At 40.2% G+C, this 21,697-nt stretch overlaps 1 protein-coding gene across 5 annotated transcripts in view; it reads right to left on the bottom strand.

The window, feature by feature from the left end:
* Positions 1-3,793: 3,793 nt before the first annotated feature.
* Positions 3,794-21,697, bottom strand: part of mettl8 (methyltransferase 8, methylcytidine) — a 38,823-nt gene continuing 20,919 nt past the window's right edge. For 2 of the 5 annotated variants that reach the window (XM_078228360.1, XM_078228361.1), the window contains exons 8-11: positions 16,729-16,835; positions 12,441-12,499; positions 6,370-6,435; positions 3,795-4,132 (exon numbers count right to left, since the gene is read on the bottom strand). In XM_078228360.1, coding sequence (XP_078084486.1) covers positions 4,097-4,132; positions 6,370-6,435; positions 12,441-12,499; positions 16,729-16,835 — 268 coding nt within the window. In that variant the 3' untranslated portion in view covers positions 3,795-4,096. Of the gene's footprint in view, positions 4,133-6,369; positions 6,436-9,430; positions 9,597-12,440; positions 12,500-16,728; positions 16,836-21,697 lie in introns of all 5 variants that reach the window. The other 3 variants (XM_078228358.1, XM_078228359.1, XM_078228357.1) reach the window with 2 other exon arrangements.

The following is a 21,697-nucleotide window of genomic DNA, read 5'->3' as shown; positions in this document are numbered from 1 at the left end:
CTTACTTGTGCCATTGCCACTCCTTTGGACTTTGAACCACCAACTCTTCTCTCTTCCACCATATCACAGGCCACCTCTTTTATTCTTTTTCACATTTCCTCCTTTCACTTTCTTAAAATCTGTTTCATTTCTAACTGTTCCCAGGTCTGATGAAAGGTCATTCACCAGAAACATTCACTGTTTCTCCCTCCACCGATGCTGTCTGACCTGTTGAGTATTTCTCACATTTCCTGTTTCATTGAGACAACCACTATGCTTTTGTATCTGATGGTATATAAAAATTGGATCACATGATAAAAGCACTTTGTGACTACATCACTTCAAAATATCAACCCTAGCAGCTTCTTATTGCAGCAGCTAGTTGTCGTGATGTCAAGCACTGTTCTTAGCATCCCTTGATCACTCTTTATGTAAAGAAATATAAATCTATAGCAGCTCTTTCAGGAGCAATCCAAATTTAATTTCACTGCCTTACCTTCTCCCCGTAGCCCTGTATCTTTCTCTGCTTCTCTCTTCTTAAATATGCAATGGTTTTCACTTCAATCCTTCCTAATGTTAAAAACATTCCATGATACAATAACATGCTGCATTAAGAAGTTTCACCTGAACTCTACTGGCATTTACTGCATCACTTTCCTTCCATGCAGCATCTCTTTAATGATTTCACCTCTACTGCTGTATCTACCAGTCTATTCAATCTGTTGATTGCTCTTTGTGTAAAGTCTTAAATGTATCTTTTACTAGTCTTGACCCCGTGTCACCTCCAATTGAAAGTAATATTCCAAATTTACTCTTCCCATAGCTTTAAAAAATGTGTAAGACAGCTTTTAGGATGGTTCCTATTCAGTCTTTCTTCATAAATTAGATCTTTTCTGCACAGCTTCAAGAATGCCTCAAAGGCTTAGCAACCGGTAAAATTACTTCAGATTGCAGTTCAGTTGACTCTCCTGTTGGTTCATCAAGTTGTTTTAGTGAGTCGCTGAGCCGCATCGATGAAATGCACTCAGAATGATGCCCATCTTTGTGTTTCTATCAAGCCAAGAAAAGACCAGTCTATATGAATAAAAACTGAAGATGGAGTTATAATTACTGATGACAACTAAAACATATATTGGGTTAGTTAAAAAAATCTCTAAAGTATTTTATCAATTATTACAATTTGTCATTCTAAATTGTTAATGTTAGCACCTCTAATTTTTGGATGATAAAAATTCACTCTCTTAGTGGCCGAGATTTTCCGTTCCCATTTGCGACGGGTATCACGGCGAATGGGAGCGGAAAATCTTGTGAGATCACAAAAATCGGTTTTAAAATCGGTTTTATCTCATCGTAAAAACAGTTCGCAATCCACACCTCCTGCCAATCATGGATGGCATTTCCCACTCCTGAACATAAAGATCGTGACTTACATCTAATTATAATTCCTGCTCGCCCTCATCTTCTCCCTAAACTGGATGATGAGACCACGTGGGTGTACAATTACGCTGACATGTTTCACAATGGTACAAAAGTAACGTGTACCTGGCAACCTGCACATTGTTCCTCCATTCCAAAGCTGTTCGCCTAGTTTGTGTGGGCAGAACTCGTGTGATTCAATTTTAGTTTCATGGGGGCGGTCTCCAAAGAAAGACCCGCCAGGCCAGTGAGGGGATTTCACAGCAGCTGCAGGATTTGGGCTGGCTTGGTGAAGGGGAAAAATTATAACCCAGATAACCCTGCTTCCAGATGCAAAAATGTCTGGAAGGGTGGATTGCCAGATGACAGGAAACTCCCTGCCGATCCTGTGCACGTACGCATGAATATCTTTCTGTGGATCTACATCAGCTGCATATTGATGGAGCAAAATCCCTTTCAGTTAATGTCCTGGATGATCTATGGCTACCTTAATTATCAGATGTGTGCAATGGGTGATTGCACTCTTGCACCTGTGGGGAGCCACACAGTATTTGCTCATTCATATTGGTGTAATTGCAGGCAAAGTTGATCTAATAACTGGCTCTGGCAAACAAGCCATCAGTCACCGGTCGATTGTATCTGTGGGATGCCCACTATATGATCCTGCAAATGTCTCCAGCAGAGCCCTGAAAAAATTTAGAAGCAAAAATGTTAAGGTTGGTGATGACTTTGGCAGCCTGTGCCACTGGTAATGCATAGCCACCAGGTTCAGTTGGTCGGTCTTGTTCCAGCAGTCTGCAATGATTGATACCACCTCACACAACACCCTAAACCCCCTGCTGTTCCAGCACATCCAGGAAGCTTATTCTCTGCTTGTTTACCCTGTGTTGTGGGTACAGCCTCCTGTAAGCTATACATTGTGTGTAGAGTTATAGTTTATGACCAGTGGTGGATACAAATTCAAACTACAGTAGCCTTCAAGAACATATTGGATAAATACTTGAATCAGAAAAATTGCAGGGACATGGGTGCAGACTTGGTAGACTTATTTGTGTTTAGTCTATGATTCGATTGTTGGCATTTTCCCCTGGCATGGCTTCTGCCCCACATTTGCTGCAGTGTACTTGTGGTGCTGTCACTGGCAAGTTCCAGAAAACCTGCAGAACCAAAGTTTAAATTCAAAATCCATCACAATATCTCACTGAGAAATTATCTCATTCGGTTGCAAGCCACCTTTCCAGTGGAACTGCCCACATTCAGCAATTCCTGGAAGTTGTAATAGTTGAAACCAACTTCCCAATGTGCTGTCAATTTAGCCAATTACTCCCAAACCTACATGTCTGGGCACATCAAAATCTAACCCTGTAAATCCACAGTTGGGAGAGAGATCGAACTTTGCAAATGATACCAAATGAAGTAGCAGAGAGCAGCTGATTTAACTGAAGTAATCAAAGAAAAATCTAGACAAAGTTTGCAAATAGGCAGAACTATAGAATTCAGTAGATAAATGTAACTTTGAAAAAAAAAGTGGGACATCGTTACTCAATATACAAGGATAAGAATGTGACTGTTCCTTGGTCTCAGATGATTGGGTTGTGAAGTGTTACAAACATTTGGACTCAGGTTTTTAAAACAGTGATTGTGAGGGGCCATAAATTTATATCCAAGTGGACTAGAAACAGTATCATTTCAAATTAAACCACAGCTGTAGATTAAGAAAACACATGGAAAAATTAGTTAAAGTAAGTCTTCACATAGTGATTAATGACTGAAGCAGCCTTCTTGAGTATGGTGAAAAGACAACATCTCATATCAGTCTAGATGCTTCCTTGTTGAGAATGCAGATCTCTACAGGACAAACGGCCATGGTCTCACTGACATTTTCCTTTGTGAGCTATGAATGCAACTTACAAAAAAAATATTTTGGTCACTAGCAGGTTTAACAGAGGAAAAAGACAAGAGAGCTAAGAAATCATTTATTTTGTTGGAAGAAGCAGAAAGACTTGAAACTGGACTGGATGTGCTGGAGATTTTTCAAGCAACAATAATTTAGCAAAATAGTCTGTATTTAAATGCTTATGTAAAAAGGGCAGAGCTGCCTGCAAGCAAACATTTGTGGTGTTGTGTTCCACTGGCAGGAACCTGGTGGACCACATAGACATTTTGACTGAATTTTGAGTGCCAATATACTGCTGTATGTGGCAGTACATTCTCCTGTAATAAACAGAGGGTTGTTGAACACTTAACTTCTATAATGCTGCTAAAGTTGTAATTTTATAAAAGGAATGATGGTTACATCTCTTGATATTTGAGAGGATACATTCTGGCATGCAGCACCTTTGAGAACAGGCTTAAATATTTTTTCAATATGTAAAAAAGGCACAGGAATAAACAGCATAGACAAATATGTCAAATAAACTTTAATAGCATCTTCCAGATTCACTGTAGCACATATTATAAGCAGGGAAGAGAGAAAAAAATGCCAATACTTTAAAAGAGTACAAAATAAACTAACAGAATAGTGAAACATTTTCCACATGAAACAATATTGTTTAAAGGAGTTCCGAAAATAAATATCTTCAGTCTTAAACATTTTTTAAAGAGGGTTTTTGGAATTTGCATTGCACCCAAATACGGTGCATCGCAATTCTCTTTTTGCGGTTAACTTGTAGTCGTCGATCCATTAAATTTTGAACTTCTTTCAATCCAGCTGAGATGAATATCTTTGCAATTTCTTCTGTTGAAGAAAAATTGATTTAAGTTGTTAGATACATATAATTAGCTGCTTGGCTAAAATAAAATTTGGGTGCCTACATTTATTATTAAAATTGTGGACTAGACAAAATTATTGGAACGTTACTTTAACTGCACAAAGATGAATGGCATATCAATATTTGGTCAGAAAATATAGAACAGCTGAGAATGACTAAAAAGTTAATCAGAAGAAAGAAATTAGAGTGCAAGTGAAAGCTCGCTAGAAATGTAAAAACATATTATTTTCTATTGGTATTTAAAAGGGAAAAATAAAGTGAGTCCTCTAGAGAGTGACAATGGAGAGTTAATAGTCGATAATAAGGAAATAGCAGAAGAAATGAAAAATTTTGCTTCTGTTTTCACTGTAGAAGATACAAAGAAAACATTCCAGTAATAGCTGTAAAGCAGGAGGTAAAGAGAAACTTGGTGAAATTACAATCACTAGGTTTGCGCCACTGAGCAAACTGATGTAACGGTGGGCTGACAAGTCCCTGGATCCTGATGGACTTTGTTCTAGGGTCTTAAAATAGGTGACTAATGAGATAATAGTACATGCATTGGAAAGATTCTGGAAAGGTTCTATCAGATTGAAAAGTAGCAAATTTGACCTCTCTATTCAAGGAGGAGACAGAAAACATGAAACTATAGGCATTAGCTTGACACCAATCATGGGGGGGGTGTTAGAATCGATCATTGAGGTTATAGCCTGGCACTTAGAAAAACTCAAGGTAATTAGGAAGAATCAGCATGGTCTTGTGAAAGGGAAATCATATTTAACCAACTTTTCTGGAGTGACATGCACTGTGGATAAAGGAGACGTTGTACTTGGATTTCCAGAAGATAAGGTGCCACGTCAAGGGTTGTTGTGGAAAATAAAGCTCATGGCGTAGGGATAGTATATTAGCGTGGATAGAAGATTGGCTGGCAGAAAACAGAGTATGTATAAATGGATCATTTTCTGATTGACAGGATGTGACAAGTGGAGTCTTGCAGGGGTCTATGCTGAAGGCTCAAATTTTTACAATTTACATCAATGACTTGGATGAAGGGAGTAAAGATAAGGTAGCTAAATTTACAGATGACACAAAGATAGGTAGGAAAGTATGTTGTAAAGAGGACACAAGATTGCAAATGGATATAGATAGGTTTAGTGAGTGGGCAAAAATCTGGCAGATGAAGTATAATGTGAGAAAATGCAAAGCTGAAGCTGTTCACTTCGGCAAGAAGAATAAAAAGGCAGAGCATTACTTAAAGGAAAAACGACTGCAGCATTCAGAGGCGCAGAGGGATTTGGGTGTTCTCGTGCATGAGTCTTAAAAGATTAGTATGCAGGTACAGCATACTAACAGATGTTTTGCTTCAGTTATACAAGGCATTGGTGAGATCACATTTTGAATACTTTATACAGTTTTGGTCTCCTTATTTAAGGAAGGATGTAAATGAATTGAAGGCAGTTCAGAAGTTTACTAGATTATACCTGAAATGAATGGGTTGTCTTATGAGGAACGGTTGGACAGATTAGGCATTTTTCCATTGGAGTTTAGGGGAGTGAGTGGTGACTTTACTCAAGTATATAAGATTTTGAATTGTCTTGACAAAGTGATGTATAAAGGATGTTTCCTATAGCGGGTGAGTCCAGAACTAAGGAGCACTGTTTTAAAATTAGGGGTCGCCCTTTTAGGATAGAGCTGAGGAAAACATAGGTTGCAATGAAATCCCCCCTCATTCTTCTAAACTCCAGAGAATATGCACCCAATTAACTCAGCCTCATCACAGGACAACCCCTTCATTTCAGGTACCAATCTCATGAACCGTCACTGCACTGCTTCCAATGCAAACATATCACCTCTCAAATGTGGAATACCAAAAATACACATAGCACTCCAGATGCAGTCCTGCCAAAACTCTGTATAACAGTAGCAAAATTCCTCCCACATTCTAATCCCCAGAAACAGGAGACAGTGGGCAGGCAACTCATGCTCCCTTTTAAGAACTGTTAAAACATTGTTTGCTCATGTTAACATTTCTCACAATAGACTATTTTAACTTTTAATGTAATATCAAGCAATATATATACACTTCATGAAAATGCTAAATCATTTGTGACCTCATCATGTGTGTGCGTTATGCTAATCCCTTCACTTGGGGAGTACATGTTGTATTATATAACTCCCAATTGAGCATTCTCTTTGATTTAAGGTTCTTTGTTAACATTCGTACCTTTTGTAAAGAAGTAAACACAAGTTCCATCTCCTCGAACATAGAAGTTTCCAAATAAGCAGCAACCTAACAACAGAATTTAAATTTATACATATTACATGGTTGAACTTGAACTGAAAATACTTTGGGTAGCCTCTACACATACATGTTTATTCTGCCACAACTAAATTGTAAATTTAAAATATTTCAGAACAAGTAACATTTTTCACTCAGTATCCTTTAAAATTAAAGATTCCTGCTAGGCAAGACAAAGTTGAGAAGGTTTGACATGAATGTAAGGATTCCTTCCAGCATAATTTCAAATGAGGAATTCTCCACTCAATTGCAAAATACACCAATTTCTACATATAAATCATGAAGAGCAAGGTGTAGATCCTTAATTGGTGAAAAATTATAATCTCAGAGCATACTTCTGCAACTCACTTTTCACTCCTAGGCTAGGAAATTAAAAGGAAAATCAGCAAAACAGTTGTGTGCTACCCAATGACCTTTGCAGGGGGTGGGGACTCACTTAAGAATTGGATTCAGTAGTGTCACCTGTTGTAAATATCTCTAATTCATAGCTCATGTTAATATTTTAAAGATAATGTTTAGCGCTTTAAGATTAAAGTTTAACTGTAGAAACTAACATCATGAAGCTAAAGCAGCTTGGAGTCGATTACACTTAAAAGGTTGGAACTATGTTGACTTAAAGGGCTGACAGCTAGAAAAGTAAGATCTTAAAACAGCAGATGGGCTTACTACAATGCTTGCAAAGTACTATGCAGTCCAAAAGATGTTTTGTTTTGGGAGTTAAAGTTAAATTAGCTTAAAAGCATTCAGTGAACTTTGAAAGGCTATGTCGTCATGGAGATGGGTGGAGTTTAGAAAGATCCTCTGGTTTCAATTTATGTTCTGCAGCACTGGGAAATGGATATACCTAAAGGATACTGCTGTCCACAGGCTCCAGGCAGTTAGGGCTCAGAAAAGCCCTGGGAGCATTCAGTGCAACTGAGAGTTACAATTTCGACCTTGTATGGTTTGTAGCACTCAGGAAAACCATTGGAGCCATTTCATGCAGTTAGGGCTCAGGAGGAGTGCTAGGGAAAGCATGCAGTGGAAGGATGAGGGTTCCATGTTGAACGCAATTAGGGTTCAGAGAAGCCCCAAGAGCCATTTATAGCTGGGTGAAGCCAGGAGACTGGAGTTCAGAGAAACCCATGGGCAATGCTAGCTTAGTGAAGCTAGCAGTGTGTGAAACATTTAAGTGAACGGTAATTAGAGGCAGGAGTACAGCTCTGTGAATCTTGTGGAATGCAGTTTCATGAGAAGAAACTAAATTATTGGGAGGTGAGCAGTTGTTGAGGCAGTCCAAGTCAGACAGTTTTTGAGGGAATTTGGAAGTGAAACAGTAGCTCTGTAGCCGGCTCTCCCCCTTGTGTGGTTTAGTGTGTAAGTGCACACTAGTTGTTCTGACTCATTATTTTAAATTGTGCTGGGGTAGCCAAAGGAGTTGGTGGGAGAACTACAATAAAAGGGCCCATACTAAGACAGAAAGGAAACCAGCCATGAATCTTGTGTAATCATTGTTTAGTCATTTTAGGAACTGCCTGCTGCAAAAGACCTTCACTATTCCGTGTAATTTTCTTACTCGATAATTATGGTTAGTATAGAATGCGGAGCCAGTGTGGAAAACCAGGAGGTGGAAGAGATTTGGGTTTTTACCAGATTGTTGTAATGATAGAAGTCAGCTTAATATACAGAACTTTATTTTTAACCATTTCTGGTTTGCCAATTTCAATACCACACAGAGAAAATATCTGATTTCTGAACCAACTCCAGTTAAAGACGGCAAGTCAGAAGAGATAAAACAGTGTTTTTTCAGAAAGAAGAATGGACATTAGTTCTTGTAAAAAGAGACAATTTACCAGCAATACAAATGTTTGCACAAAATTCTTAAGACATAATGCTGGCCAAGAGACAAACCTACTTTTGCTACTTGCTGTGTCAGCACAATGATAATTCCCATCATTTCACCTGTTACAGCAATCTGAAAGGTGTCGTGTATTAATGATTTCTTTAGAACTCATGAAAACAGTCTTCAAGTCAGTGCGGGCAAGCATGCGTGCAAGAGGCAGTTTGTCATTCACGGTGTTAGATTCTATGACCTTCAAAAGACATTGCAAGCAAAGGATTCATTTTGGCAAAGTCAGTTAGTATAAGGAAGCATGATAGAGGATGATCAGACAATAAGATTTAACGAGTGATATGATGTCTTTCAAGAAGAAAGATGAAAAATTCAGACTTCATCTTCTGACATCTTCCAGCCTCGGGTGACTGTGTGGAATTCACACATTCTCCCCGTGTCTGCATGGGTTTCCTCCGGGTGCTCCAGTTTCCTTCCTCAGTCCAAAGATGTGCAGATTGGGTGGTTTGGTCATGGTAAATTATCCCGTGGTGTCAGAGGGACCAGCAGGGTAAATATGTGGGGATAGGGCCTGGGTGGGATTGTTGTTGGTGCAGCTTTGATGGGCAGAATAGCCTCCTTCTGCACCGTAGGGATTCAATGAATATATGAACATAAATGGCCATGGAACGGGAACAAAGTTCCCATTCCAAAGTTTTGAAGCCTTGGGTTGATTTTAAGTTCACTGTTTTATTGTCAGCAGAAAAATGTGTCAGTTTACAAGTAGCACAATCATCCGATATTTCACTTTGAATGACATGGTATGCGTCACAAATGACAGTATGATGGGTAGAATGAAAAAGTTGCTTTTTCAAACACAGATGCAGGCATTACTTTCGTAATCCCTGAACCTCTGATAAAAAGTTCTGTATCTTGCTGAAGAAGGGAAAGGGTTAATGTTTTTTGTACTCAATGTATTTTGTACCCAAAAGGTTAATGTATTTTGTACCTAAAAGGTTGAACATTGTACTTAGAATGTATTACAAGCATAACCCTTCATTATGGCTAATCCCCTTGTTTATACTGCTTCTGACATTAATACAAGTTATTCATTCTTTAAACTCTTATTTTTATAGTGATAGACAGTCAAATGTAAATGTGTTTGTGAAGTCTTACCTTTCCTCCAAGTTTGTGTGTGGTTTGCGGAAAGGAAGCAATTCCATGATGTGGAGCGCGATATCGGCCGTTTGAAGAGGAACTCCCGCTGGGGCAGCTGAGTGCGCGCTGGGAACTTCAAAGGGAAACCGCGGGAAGAACAGGAAACCACAGCCTGCTTCGTGACCTAAGAATACCAGATACCTCTGGTTTATGGTCCGAAGCTATAAATGTATTTTTAGTTTGTAACTGGTCTGGAAGCTTGCTTCGTGACCAGCAGTTGTAAATGTATTCTGAGTCGTGACCGATGTGGTGTTTGCGTCGTGACTGGTGCTGGGAGCCATGCTGTATAAATGTCCCCACTTTTCTGTGTTCAGGGAGAACTTTGGCTTCTGCTTTCAAGGGGTCAAGTTCTCCCGCAAGCTTGTGAGAATAAAGCCTACTCTATTTTGACTCATACCAGCCTCAGAGGTATTTTTTACCTACTACAATTGGTGCCGAAACCCGGGACACCCCGGGATCTGTTTGCGGGGACTCTGTTTGCGGGCTCAGGTTGAATGGCCACAACCTGGGTACTGGAATAGAGTTCTGAACCTAATAGGGTGAGTCAAACTACAGTGGGCTGATCATATGTGATGAGAGAGTGTGAGAGTGAAAGAAGTCTGAACTGAACATATACGGACAAGGAGGCATTTGTCTTTGATGCTCAAGTGAGTGTAAAGACTGGAGAAAAAGGTGCCTGAGGTGTGATGTTCAGACGTGAGTGAGAGAGAGAGACTGTCTGAGTGACCACCGGAGTAGAAGCCGGCTTAATAGTGTAAGCTTAGTAGTGTAAGCGGTGGTATGGAGGGATTTGATCACCCCTGACAGGTAACACCGGACTCCGATCAGAGCGACCTCGGAGTGGGAGAGCGAGAAGGGAGAATAGAAGGCTCCAGGTGGAGAGTATAAAACTTATCTGTATTATGGTGGGATCACAAGCACAAAGACAGTGGGGACCTCCGGAATCCCTGATACATGAGTGTATGACTAAGAGGAACAAATTCATTAAACAGATGAGAAAAGGGGGGTGGAACTTATCCTACCCTCTGGGCCAACAGCATAAGTGGTTGGATAAAGAACAGAGAAACATGACAAAGAAAATAGGAGTATTGTTAATACATAAGTTAGCTGGACTAATTGAGCAAGTAGTCGCCTCTACTAAGAAGTGGAGTGAGGATAAAGAAAGGATTAGGGAGTTAGAATCCAGAGTAAGGGAACTGGAGAAACAAAACCAAGTATTAGAAGAAAAGCAATGCAGAGGGGAAACCGTTCCTCTACCTCCTTGAGTCCACACAACAGGGACTAACCGCTCTTCCAGAGGAGTGGGAAGCGCTAGAACACAACTTAGCGCCAGTTACCCGAGGGGGAACAGATGCACAGCCCAAGGTAAATTATAAACCATTCACCCCAGGTGAGAGGCAGCAGATAATGGCTTCCCTGGGTAAATTACAACCTAGAAGCGAAAACACTAAATACTGGGAAGAATTAGACACAATCTGGGTAGGACACCTATTACACCCGAGAGACGTACACCATCTGGTAAGGGCAGCCTGTCCAGCGGGTAAGTGGAGACAGGTAGCAGGTGGACCCGCCGCTCCTCCAGCTCAGGATTATAGAGGGGGATGGTGGACACACATAGTCGGCCTAACATTAGAAATACATGCCCAACAGACACCCTTCGCCCAGTTTGAAACTCAGAGTGTTAGGGAATGCTCCTACTAACTGGAGCAGAATAACCACAACGAAACAGTTAAAAGGGGAAGAAGCTTCTGAATATGGGGGATGGTTGTTCCAGGTATATCAGGAATGTTCAGGACAAGGAAACCCAGGTCGAGGAGATCGAGCGTTCATCTAGGCTTTTAAGGATGTGTCCTTTAGTATTCACCAAAAAATCCTTAAAATGGGAATTCTCAGTACCCCGAACTATGATGAGTTGGTAGAATGGGCTAGTTTCATACCTGGAGGTGGATAGGAGAGATCTTAGTTTTTGTATTTCAATGTGTTTGTGTGATCTGGTTGCTAGTTGAATGTAGGTGGTTGTTGTTGTATTAGATTGAGAGCAGGAATTGTTGAAGCCTTTGTTTGTTCTTGTGGAGTGTTTATTGCGGATAATAAATGACCTTAGTTTAGCCTCAAGAGAGCTGGGGAGGTGTTAAGACTGTTAAAGATGAAAGTGATAAGATTTCTTGAATTTACTTCTGTTTTGAGTTTAATTACAGTTTGGAAGAAAGAAGAATAAAAATGACTGTCTTAATCCAAGTTCTGTATTCTTTTAAAATGTTTTACTTACATCTCAGTTTAAGATGTTAAATTTGAATGAGTGTTGGAAGCTTCCATGTGTGTCTATGTGTGTGTTTACAAAGTTGTTTGCTTTGATGTTTTGATGTTCTTCCCTGTTGTGATTTTACAATATTGGGTTTGATACAGAGTTTAAATACAAATTGGAAAGTAAATTGAAATTTCAAAATCGAAGTACATAAATTGAAGTTGGAAATAGCCAATTTGAATTTTGATTAAACCTGTGTTTGAATTTTGTTAAGAAAGGATTTAAACCTTGGAGGGAACCATGTGCTCTCTCCTTCGTCTTGAAGTAAAGATTATGAGAGAGTTAGTTGAGAATTGGGAGAAGAGAATAAGTAATTTTATGGGAAAGTAGATAAACAAGAACAAAAGAATGTGGTAAATGTACTGTCTATGAGTCAGTTTAAATATTTTAAGTTAGTGAAATGAATTGTAATTCTGCTTATTTCAAGTTCCAGCAGGAGATTAATCAATTAAATCTTAGTCGCCAATGCAAATTGCCCTTATGAATGTCTGAAAGTTTAATATTCTGTAAACTGGTTAAAGTTATGTACTGCCACTGGAATTTTATGTGCTATCTATTGTTCAAAGTTTGCCAAATATAAACTACTGTCAAGCTTAAAATCTGGCCAATTAAAAATCAAACCAAAATGTTTCTGATTAATTAACTAGTATGTATTGTACCTACTTTGGTTTTGATTTGGCGCCTGTTGTTTTCCTCGAGTGCGGGGGGGTTTTGATCTGGAGCTGTTTAAAATTGGAAACGGCTTGGATTAAAAGGGTTTGGATATCACGGTTTTGCTGTGTAAAGTGGTATGATACAACTGCCGCTTGATTATTTTTATTATACAGTATAGCACTGCTTTATAGACCCGAGAATAAAATCAAATCCTGAAAGGCCTTCACCAATTTTGTATAATATGGCTATATATTATATATTGTGTATGGATGAAACATAATTCTGTAGGAGCTTCCTGTTTTCCTCGCCATACAAATGATTAAATTAGATATAGTGTAAGAGTACATTATATAAAGATTGGAGCTGTATGGCATGTGATTTTAATGGGGAATGCAATGTCTTTTGATAAGATTACATACAAATGAATGGATGTCCCACTGCAGCCAGGAAGCCAGTGTAAAGTATTATTTAATTCACACTAAGCTTTCTATGGAAGGGGGGTGTGTAGTCAACTGTATAATATACTAGCTAAAGCCATACAGATATCAGGAAATTGTGGACAGAGATATTGCCCACTATACTGATGAGATTAAGAGTTACCACAAACTGGACAACCGGATTAACCCCTTATGAAATTAATAACAAAATGGGCGATGATGTAAGTTCACTAAAAGATGAATTCAGGAGATATGTTTTGGAACTAAGCACCCAACTAAAAGGGATGCGCAAATTGGTAAAAGACAATCCGGAACAAAGAGACACAGAGAGAGAGAGAGCTTGAAATGCTCCCTGACGGGCGGGAAGTTTCGTCCTTGAAACCTGGGTTCGCCCCTAAATGAAAGGGCCCCTATGAGGTTAAAATTGTGTAGCGTGCTTAATTCACAGATATGCGAGACGGTTGACCTCCAAGCAAGCTGAACGGGTTCGCGGGCAGTGGCGCACGGGCGGTATAGCCTTTGGACCATTGTATAATGGTCGCGCGGGTCATTAGTTAAGTGATTGGATGATTTTCTTGCTGCTTCTCACGACCCTTGCCCTGCTAGTTACGGAGGGGAAGTATAGGTGGAATTGCGTAGACTTGGGGACAGAGCATCGCAAGCATCTCTGTAACGATGGCTCTGTCTATTGTAACCTTCCGACACATGGAAAAGGTCCCTGGGAGGTAACCCATAGGGACCGCTGCTTGGGATTCCTTAACCATGCCATGTTGCCACCTCTGTTGGAGGGGCGAGGTGATTGGGGTCTCCCATGCAATGTAATGTGGTGTAACTGGAATTTTTGGTGTTTAGCTGAGGGACCGGGATGGATCTGTACCCAGCATCAGCGGAGGGCTGGGGAGGATGAGTACATCAACACGAGATTTGGCCGATCCAAGTGATCATTGTACCAATCCTCTAAAAATCCGACCCTATCACATGAACACTTTCATGTATATGTCTCACTTGTATGTATTGCAGTCAAAATTTTGAGCAAGTGCTGGGTCTGCTTACATATTCCCATGCACGAAGGAAAGGGGGGAAAATCCTTTATTCCCTATCCCTTTGTCAACTCCGGGAATGGTAGAGGGAATTTTGAATCAGAATGGAACCCAAGACGGGACAAGGGAAGTGACATTTAAAACCTCATCAGGCATGTTGTGAAAAACCAACAAGGGGGGATCTATCTGCTTGGTAGGAAACGGAACCATACTTGTTGGCCGTAGCTACTGCACCCAGCAGGTTAATGTCACCAGTGGTGCCTGGGCTTTGGTGCAACAGATTACAATCCATTGCCTCACTGCTGATGTCCTGGTCAGCCTCTCCTCTACTTATATGAGCAGCATGACTGCATATGATGGTACCTATTTTGTCTGTGGAAACAATGCCTACCCATGGCTTCCTTGGGATTGGGTAGGATCGAGTTATTTAGCAGATGTGGTACCCTATACTCACCATTAGTGAGACAGAACGGTTCTTCATGATAGCTTTCCCACTTTACGGGACAGCAAAAGCAGCTCAGGAACTTATACATATGGCCTCGACCTTAGAGAGAATTGCCAATGAAACTAGAGACGGGTTTGAGGAGGTGAGCACAACCTTCTCTGAAGTACAGCCGAGGTTGTAGCTATCCGGACTGTTGCTTTACAGAACTGATTGACACTTGATAATGTGTTGGCTTTCCAGGGAGGAATGTGCGCTATAATTGAATCCGAATGCTGCACGTATATCCCAGATGTTTCGGAAAATATAACTCGTTTGGCAGATCATACCAAACGAGTGGCGATGACAATACAAGGTGAAGGGAGCCAATATCATAATTACAACCCTCCGGAATGGCTAGGGCAATGGTTCGGGTCGTGGGGATCATACCTGATGCATGAGTTGATTGTATTAATTGTCATTGTTATTGCTTGTTGTATTTATATGACATTATTGAACGAACAGCCCGAATTATGCCGAGTGCAAGTGTACAGGCAGAAGGGACAGGCTTCCTGACGAAGGAGGTAGGCCCATATATATATATTGGTAAACTTTGGCTCTGAATTGGTCATGAGGCCATGTTTGAACTTGTCCCTGACCAAAAGGGGGGATTGAATAAGGGAAAGGGTTAATGTTTTTTGTACTCAATGTATTTTGTACCCAAAAGGTTGAACATTGTACTTAGAATGTATTACAAGCATAACCCTTCATTATGGCTAATCCCCTTGTTTATACTGCTTCTGACATTAATACAAGTTATTCATTCTTTAAACTCTTATTTTTATAGTGATAGACAGTCAAATGTAAATGTGTTTGTGAAGTCTTACCTTTCCTCCAAGTTTGTGTGTGGTTTGCGGAAGGGAAGCAATTCCATGATGTGGAGCGCGATATCGGCCGTTTGAAGAGGAACTCCCGCTGGGGCAGCTGAGTGCGCGCTGGGAACTTCAAAGGGAAACCGCGGGAAGAACAGGAACCCACAGCCTGCTTCGTGACCTAAGAATACCAGATACCTCTGGTTTATGGTCCGAAGCTATAAATGTATTTTTAGTTTGTAACTGGTCTGGAAGCTTGCTTCGTGACCAGCAGTTGTAAATGTATTCTGAGTCGTGACTGATGTGGTGTTTGCGTCGTGACTGGTGCTGGGAGCCATGCTGTATAAATGTTCCCACTTTTCTGTGTTCAGAGAGAACTTTGGCTTCCGCTTTCAAGGGGTCAAGTTCTCCCGCAAGCTTGTGAGAATAAAGCCTACTCTATTTTGACTCATACCAGCCTCAGAGGTATTTTTTAACCTAGTACATTGCTATTAAGGCAGCTGGTAGGAAAGATTTCTCAGTGCAATTCTGAATCTAACTTTGGGACAGCATCAGTGCTGTAACCAGGATGACAGCCATGGTACAAATGAAACAGCAGTTGGAACTTGTAACACAGGCACCTGTTTCACAGTTTAGCCATGCTTAGCAACAATTTTCAGATAACGGTGACATGATCTGAAAATTGTTGCTAGGCTTTGTGCAGCAGTAAGTTTTTGCCTTGATGGTGCCCTTCTTTCCAAAGAGCTTTTACATTGCTGCAAAATAGGCAGCTACAATTCAAATGTTGTAATTTATTTTTGATGGTTCTTAGTTTATTTACACAGTTAAAATTAAACTTTAAAAAGTCTGTTGTTTCCAGGGTATGATGATTATTTTTTGTTAAAAGCAATGGTTGTGGTATTTTATTTACTGAATTTGTTACTATGTTGTGAAAAGACTGGAACGATTGTAATTAGGGTGCTGGAGACAAGAATTTTGGAATTATTAAAGAATCAGATGCTCTGACAATAGGATTGCTCGAAAGCAAGGACCTGACAGATAAATAACTTTCCTCACTCGTACTTAGCTTTGCTGTCTTTGTGAATATAAGCATGTATTGTGTGTGTTCTGTAGTCTCTGAAACTAATCATTTTAGAATGTGCTGAATGATAATGCTGAAGCTGATCAGAGAGAAATTATTCCAGTTCAATAATTGTAAAAATGTTCTCATTCGTAGTAATAAAAATGTTTTGACTCATTTTAGAGAATATTTGTTGCGCATTTTCTCCTTAAATTTTAGTGAGTTCCAAGAACAAAACCTTCCTTTGCATGAATGCAAATCGTGACCTCATTTCCAACCACAAAATATACAAGGTTGAATACCAAATTTCTGAGATCGTCCTAATAGAATTGCAGCCCAGCCAGTCACTACCCAGGAAGAGAGGAAAACAAAATAAAAAGTGGTGTTGTAACTGTAACTAAAATGACAGACCTACAGGATTTCGAAGTGATATGATTTTTAAAGAAAATAAAAATTTAAGAGATTACCTTTCTTTAATCTCAGTTGAGTCATATCATATCTACCGTAATCTCGAAATAATATCATCCCTCCAGGTTTGAGTAACTTGCTTAATCTATTTATGACCATCTGCATCCTAAAAACATGGAAATAAATCTCAGTTAAACAGGCATAAAATAAGTGATTGATAATTTCATTGAAATAAAAAGACATTTGTAATTAAAACATTAACACCATTTGGTATCTAAAACTGCTACTTGTATGATATTTAAAGGATGCAGTTACCCAAATGATTGCTGTGAATGTTTTTCATTCTAGCAAATTATGCTCATGCCTGCCGAAACGGAACTGCTAGAATCAGAATCTGCAGTTAGCTTGTGTGTGCTTTTGGAGGGGAGCAAGCATTGACCTGAAACACAAACTCTATTTCTCTCTCCACAAGTGCTACCAGACCTGCTCAGTATTTCCATTTTTGAACAAAAACAGTCCACTTTTTAAACTGACATTAATCCTGTATCCATATTTACCACATTGACCATCAAGAGAAAACCAAAATCACAAAAACAATACAATGGGGCACCATGTTACTAACCCGCCGCGCACGGCATGGCGAGATGAGAAAATAGCGCGAGATGTTAAAAATCGGTTTGCTATCTTCCTGGCCCCTTTTTCATGGTGAGGACCGTTTTGCGCCAAAACAAAGCTTATTCGTATGAATTTGACTGGATTTCAATATCATTAGCAAGCTCGGCATGCAATCATTCCCCCTCCCAAATCCTTCCCACCTCTCTGGCATGATGTCACGCAAATCACTGCTGCTCAGGCACAGCAGTACAGAGAGAGCTAGGAGGTGAGTTCCACTGAGCACCAACCCCTGGGTGTAGGGGAGGGGATGGGATGTCATCTGCTGCCATGGTGTGGGGGGAGGTGGGAGGCTTGCATGGGTGCAGGTGTTTGGGAGGCACGCTCCAGTATGGGGGTTCTCATGTCAGGGATTGTCACTGCACGCATTCCCCCACTGAATGACCCCAAGGGGTTGCATATGAAGTCAAGTCCCAACCCCACTGATGTCACTATGGTTACCCTGTCACTTGTCTGCTGGACAGGCTCTGTGACTGACTGCTGACATCCAGTCGCAGGCCTCACTAACAATAATTTAAAAAATCAGGTCTGGCAGCTGTCGCCCCAGTCAAGGGAGCTCGGCAGGTGTGTCCTCAATGGTATCCAGTAATCGTCCCAACTCTCCCTCCATAAATCGTGGAGTTGCTCTCTGAGGTGCCATCTTCCTGGCGTGACTGACTGTGAGTGCATCATTAGTGTTTAAATGCAGCTCCCCCTGCTTAACAGTGCACAGCTGCGGCCATTTTGAGCAAGTCATGCACCTGGAGCCTCCGTGACTCGCATGAAGGCTCCTTCATTGCACTAAGTGCCAAAAGATTGTGATGCAGAGCGAGCCCAAGAGCAGCATCTCGGCCTTTTCGCTAAGATGCAAATGAAATCAAGCCTTGGAGGAGGAGCTATGCCTACTCCAATCAGCTTGGATCATGTAGATCAAGCCCAAGACAGGAGGTGAGAGCCCTGTCTTGTCACCTTGGATCGGGAATGTCTCAACTTGTTGAAACTCTGAATTGGACTTAATTTGATTGAATTGGAATAAAGACAAAAAAAAAAGAGACTGGCATGGAGCAGTCTTGTTTTCTCGCTGTTATGTTACTTAGATATTTTCGGGGAAACTTCCACCCAACGTATTAAATCAGCCCTAGAACTATATGAAGATGCAAATGTTCCTTGAGTAGAGTTTAATTACAACACCCAGAAAAGAATCAAAATATCAAAATGTAGCACAAATGACACATGGCTACCTACACTGGTGTCATTCAGACACCAAAAAAGGACTTTTGAAAATAGTGCTATTTCATTTCTTTATTCAGAATTAAACTGGGTAACACTGGTTATTATCAAGTATAAATTTATCCTTTGTCCTATTTTCATCTGATTCGTCTGCCTGAATGACTATCCGTGAAATGAAGAGGCGGACAAAACAGAAGGAGAAGATTAATGCAAAGTGCTCAGTGGGTAAAGAGGCCATGTCAAGATGGATCAAGATCAATCTCAAATACTCACTCCATACCTAGATTAAAGTCTATATCTACATCTATTTATACTAATGCAGATCTACCATGGCATTTTCATAGTGTGCTGCAGAATATGAGAGTTTTAGGGTTTAATGTAGATTATCAACGCTACTGATTTAAGGTGACTTAGTAAATGGAATTTTTATTACAAGGTTATGAGCACTTGGAGTTGCATGTTTAGGACTTGGGAGCAATGAGAGGTTGATATTGAGAGAAAGGGCAGCATGGGGAAAAGAAATGCATGGATTGCTATGAGTTATTTTTGCAATCTTAGATCATTGGGTGGGTGCAGAAGTCTGAATGAATGGGATAGAGATCTTTAAATTGCCAATGGTACATCAGTAATATCGCTATAATTACACTAAGACCATCAAATAACTAAATCAAAGCTTCAGAACCTTTTCATATGTATAAATGTAAAACATGTTGATGGATTATTCATCCATAAAATGATTATTTTTTGGCCCTGGTTTCTTTCTACAATAGCAAGGAATCATGTTGGGTATTAATTTTTAACCTGGTGCCAGCAGCAATGGCAGTTACAAGGTGGAATAAAACACCCAAACACATGTTGCAATTAATGGAATCAGAAATGACACAATCCTATTTTGAGGTTCAGATAACAATGATAAATTTTACAAGGTTCTCTCTCACAAGTTATAACCCTCAATATGGTTTACAATCATATTTCCAGGAATCCAAATGATGATGCTTTTATTATAAACTCCCATAATCCTGCACTGAACTACAGAATAAATGATCTAACTTTATTGTCTCTTTTCTTTCATATCCTTCTGTAGTGGCAACAGGCATCATGCCACTACCTTGTGTTGAAACTGTGCATTGTGAGAAAAATGAAGATGACTGCACTTTTATGAAATTCTTTACAGGGCAATTTGGTAATATTTTATGTGGTGCGTCATTTCCTTGAAGTTCTATGCAGTCATTGCATCTTTAAAGGCCTTTCCAGCAGTTAAGACTACTCGAGGGTTAAAACATGTAAATTTTGACCCTGTTGCACTGCAGTAGATAACTTTCACATGGAACGATGTGCTAGATTTCACAACATGTCTCCACAGTTTCCACATAGAAGCAGCGGACACATTTGAGGAGTAAAGCTAACCCTAACGTAGTGGAGAAGAGAACCACGGAAATACATGGCTATCATCATGAATCCAGTCTCTGCCACTCAACACACTTGCTGAAAAGTGCCAAAACAAATACATGAAGACCAAACATAGGCAGTCTTAGCCAAGGACAACGCCCTACAATGATCTTGTAGTAAAATTAATTTTGGCTAGGTTGCCTGAACCGCATTTTTGTTAACTTATAATATTGCTATACTAGATTCAACATTTTTCCAACAATTAAGCAGCAGTCTGGTATTAGTTCCAACAATAGTGGTTTGATAGTGGTAACTAGCTATTCTGAAAGAGGATTATTATATACAATTCCAAACACTGTTCCATTGCGAGATGACTTTTTGTGATACCTGAAGCTGCCTTCCCTTTGCACAGTAAGGAGTCTAACAACACCAGGTTAAAGTCCAAGAGGTTTATTTGGTAGCAAACGCCACTAGCTTTCGGAGCGCTGCTCCTTCGTCAGGTGAGTGGGAGATCTGCTCATAAACAGCAAACAGGGCATATAAAGACACAAACTCAATTTACAGAACGTGAGTCTTTACAGCTAATCAAGTGTTAAAGGTACAGACAATGTGAGTGGAGAGCATTAGCACAGGTAAAAGAGTATTGTCTCCAGACAGGACAGCCAGTGAGACTTTGCAAGTCCAGGCAAGTTGTGGGGGTTACAGATAGTGTGACATGAACCCAAGATCCCGGTTGAGGCTGTCCTCATGTGTGCGGAACCTGGCTATCAGTCTCTGCTCTGCTCAGCGACTTTGCGCTGTCGTGTGTCGTGAAGGCCGCCTTGGAGAATGCTTACCCGAATATCAGAGGCTGAATGCCCGTGACCGCTGAAGTGCTCCCCAACAGGAAGAGAACAGTCTTGCCTGGTGATTGATTGTCCCTTTGCACACCAGGAGACTCAACTAAGGTCCACCTTGTAACTGCTATTGCTGCTGGCACCAGGTTAAAAATACAATACAGAGCCTCTTACACACAAACAAAAAAGGCAGGCATTCACCTCAAGACAGTAACTGAGATTGACAGCTGGTGGACTGAACTTCCATCTTAGTGACTTAACAGGAGGCAGAGAGAGCTGATAAATTATTTCTGTTTCTCTTTCTCAGAATCAGACGTGTGAAGCTGTACATGTTTTAAAAGTCAGGTTCAGGTTTTCTTCAGAAGCTTAGCTGAAGGCGGCTTTTTGAAGAGATAATAGGTTGCATCTACATTTTTTTTTCTAAACTGAGGTGTGCAGGAAAATCAAATGTTCTGCCTATAAAATCTGCATACTGTTCATTCATGTACTGTACATGAGATCATTACAAATCAAGAACAAAAATGACAGGAAAATACAGTCTGATACATTAAGCATATCCCACAGTTACATCACGATTAAACAATTCTCTATCCCCCATTAGCCATATAATCTTCAGGGCAAGCTTAAATCCCATTGCCAATTAGGGGAAATAAATTTGGACAATTCCTCTCTGACCCATATAAGCAACTGAAACTACTTCAGGTGGTTATACTGACCATAGTTATATTGCCTGGTATTTCACTAACTATAAGGTCTGACTTCCACCCCAAATGGCTTAGGTCTCTTAAAGAAAGGCAGTGAGTCAGCACTCTCTGCACAAGCTGACAACGTGATCCATAGGTTTATTATCTAAGAAGAACTGCCGAACATCTAACCCAACCCTGCCCTTGCATAAAACTTAGATGCATAACCCCTGGTCTTC

This window comes from Mustelus asterias, chromosome 14, assembly GCF_964213995.1.
Source record: "Mustelus asterias chromosome 14, sMusAst1.hap1.1, whole genome shotgun sequence".
Lineage (NCBI taxonomy): Eukaryota > Metazoa > Chordata > Chondrichthyes > Carcharhiniformes > Triakidae > Mustelus > Mustelus asterias.
This window is presented reverse-complemented; position numbering and strand designations above follow the sequence as displayed.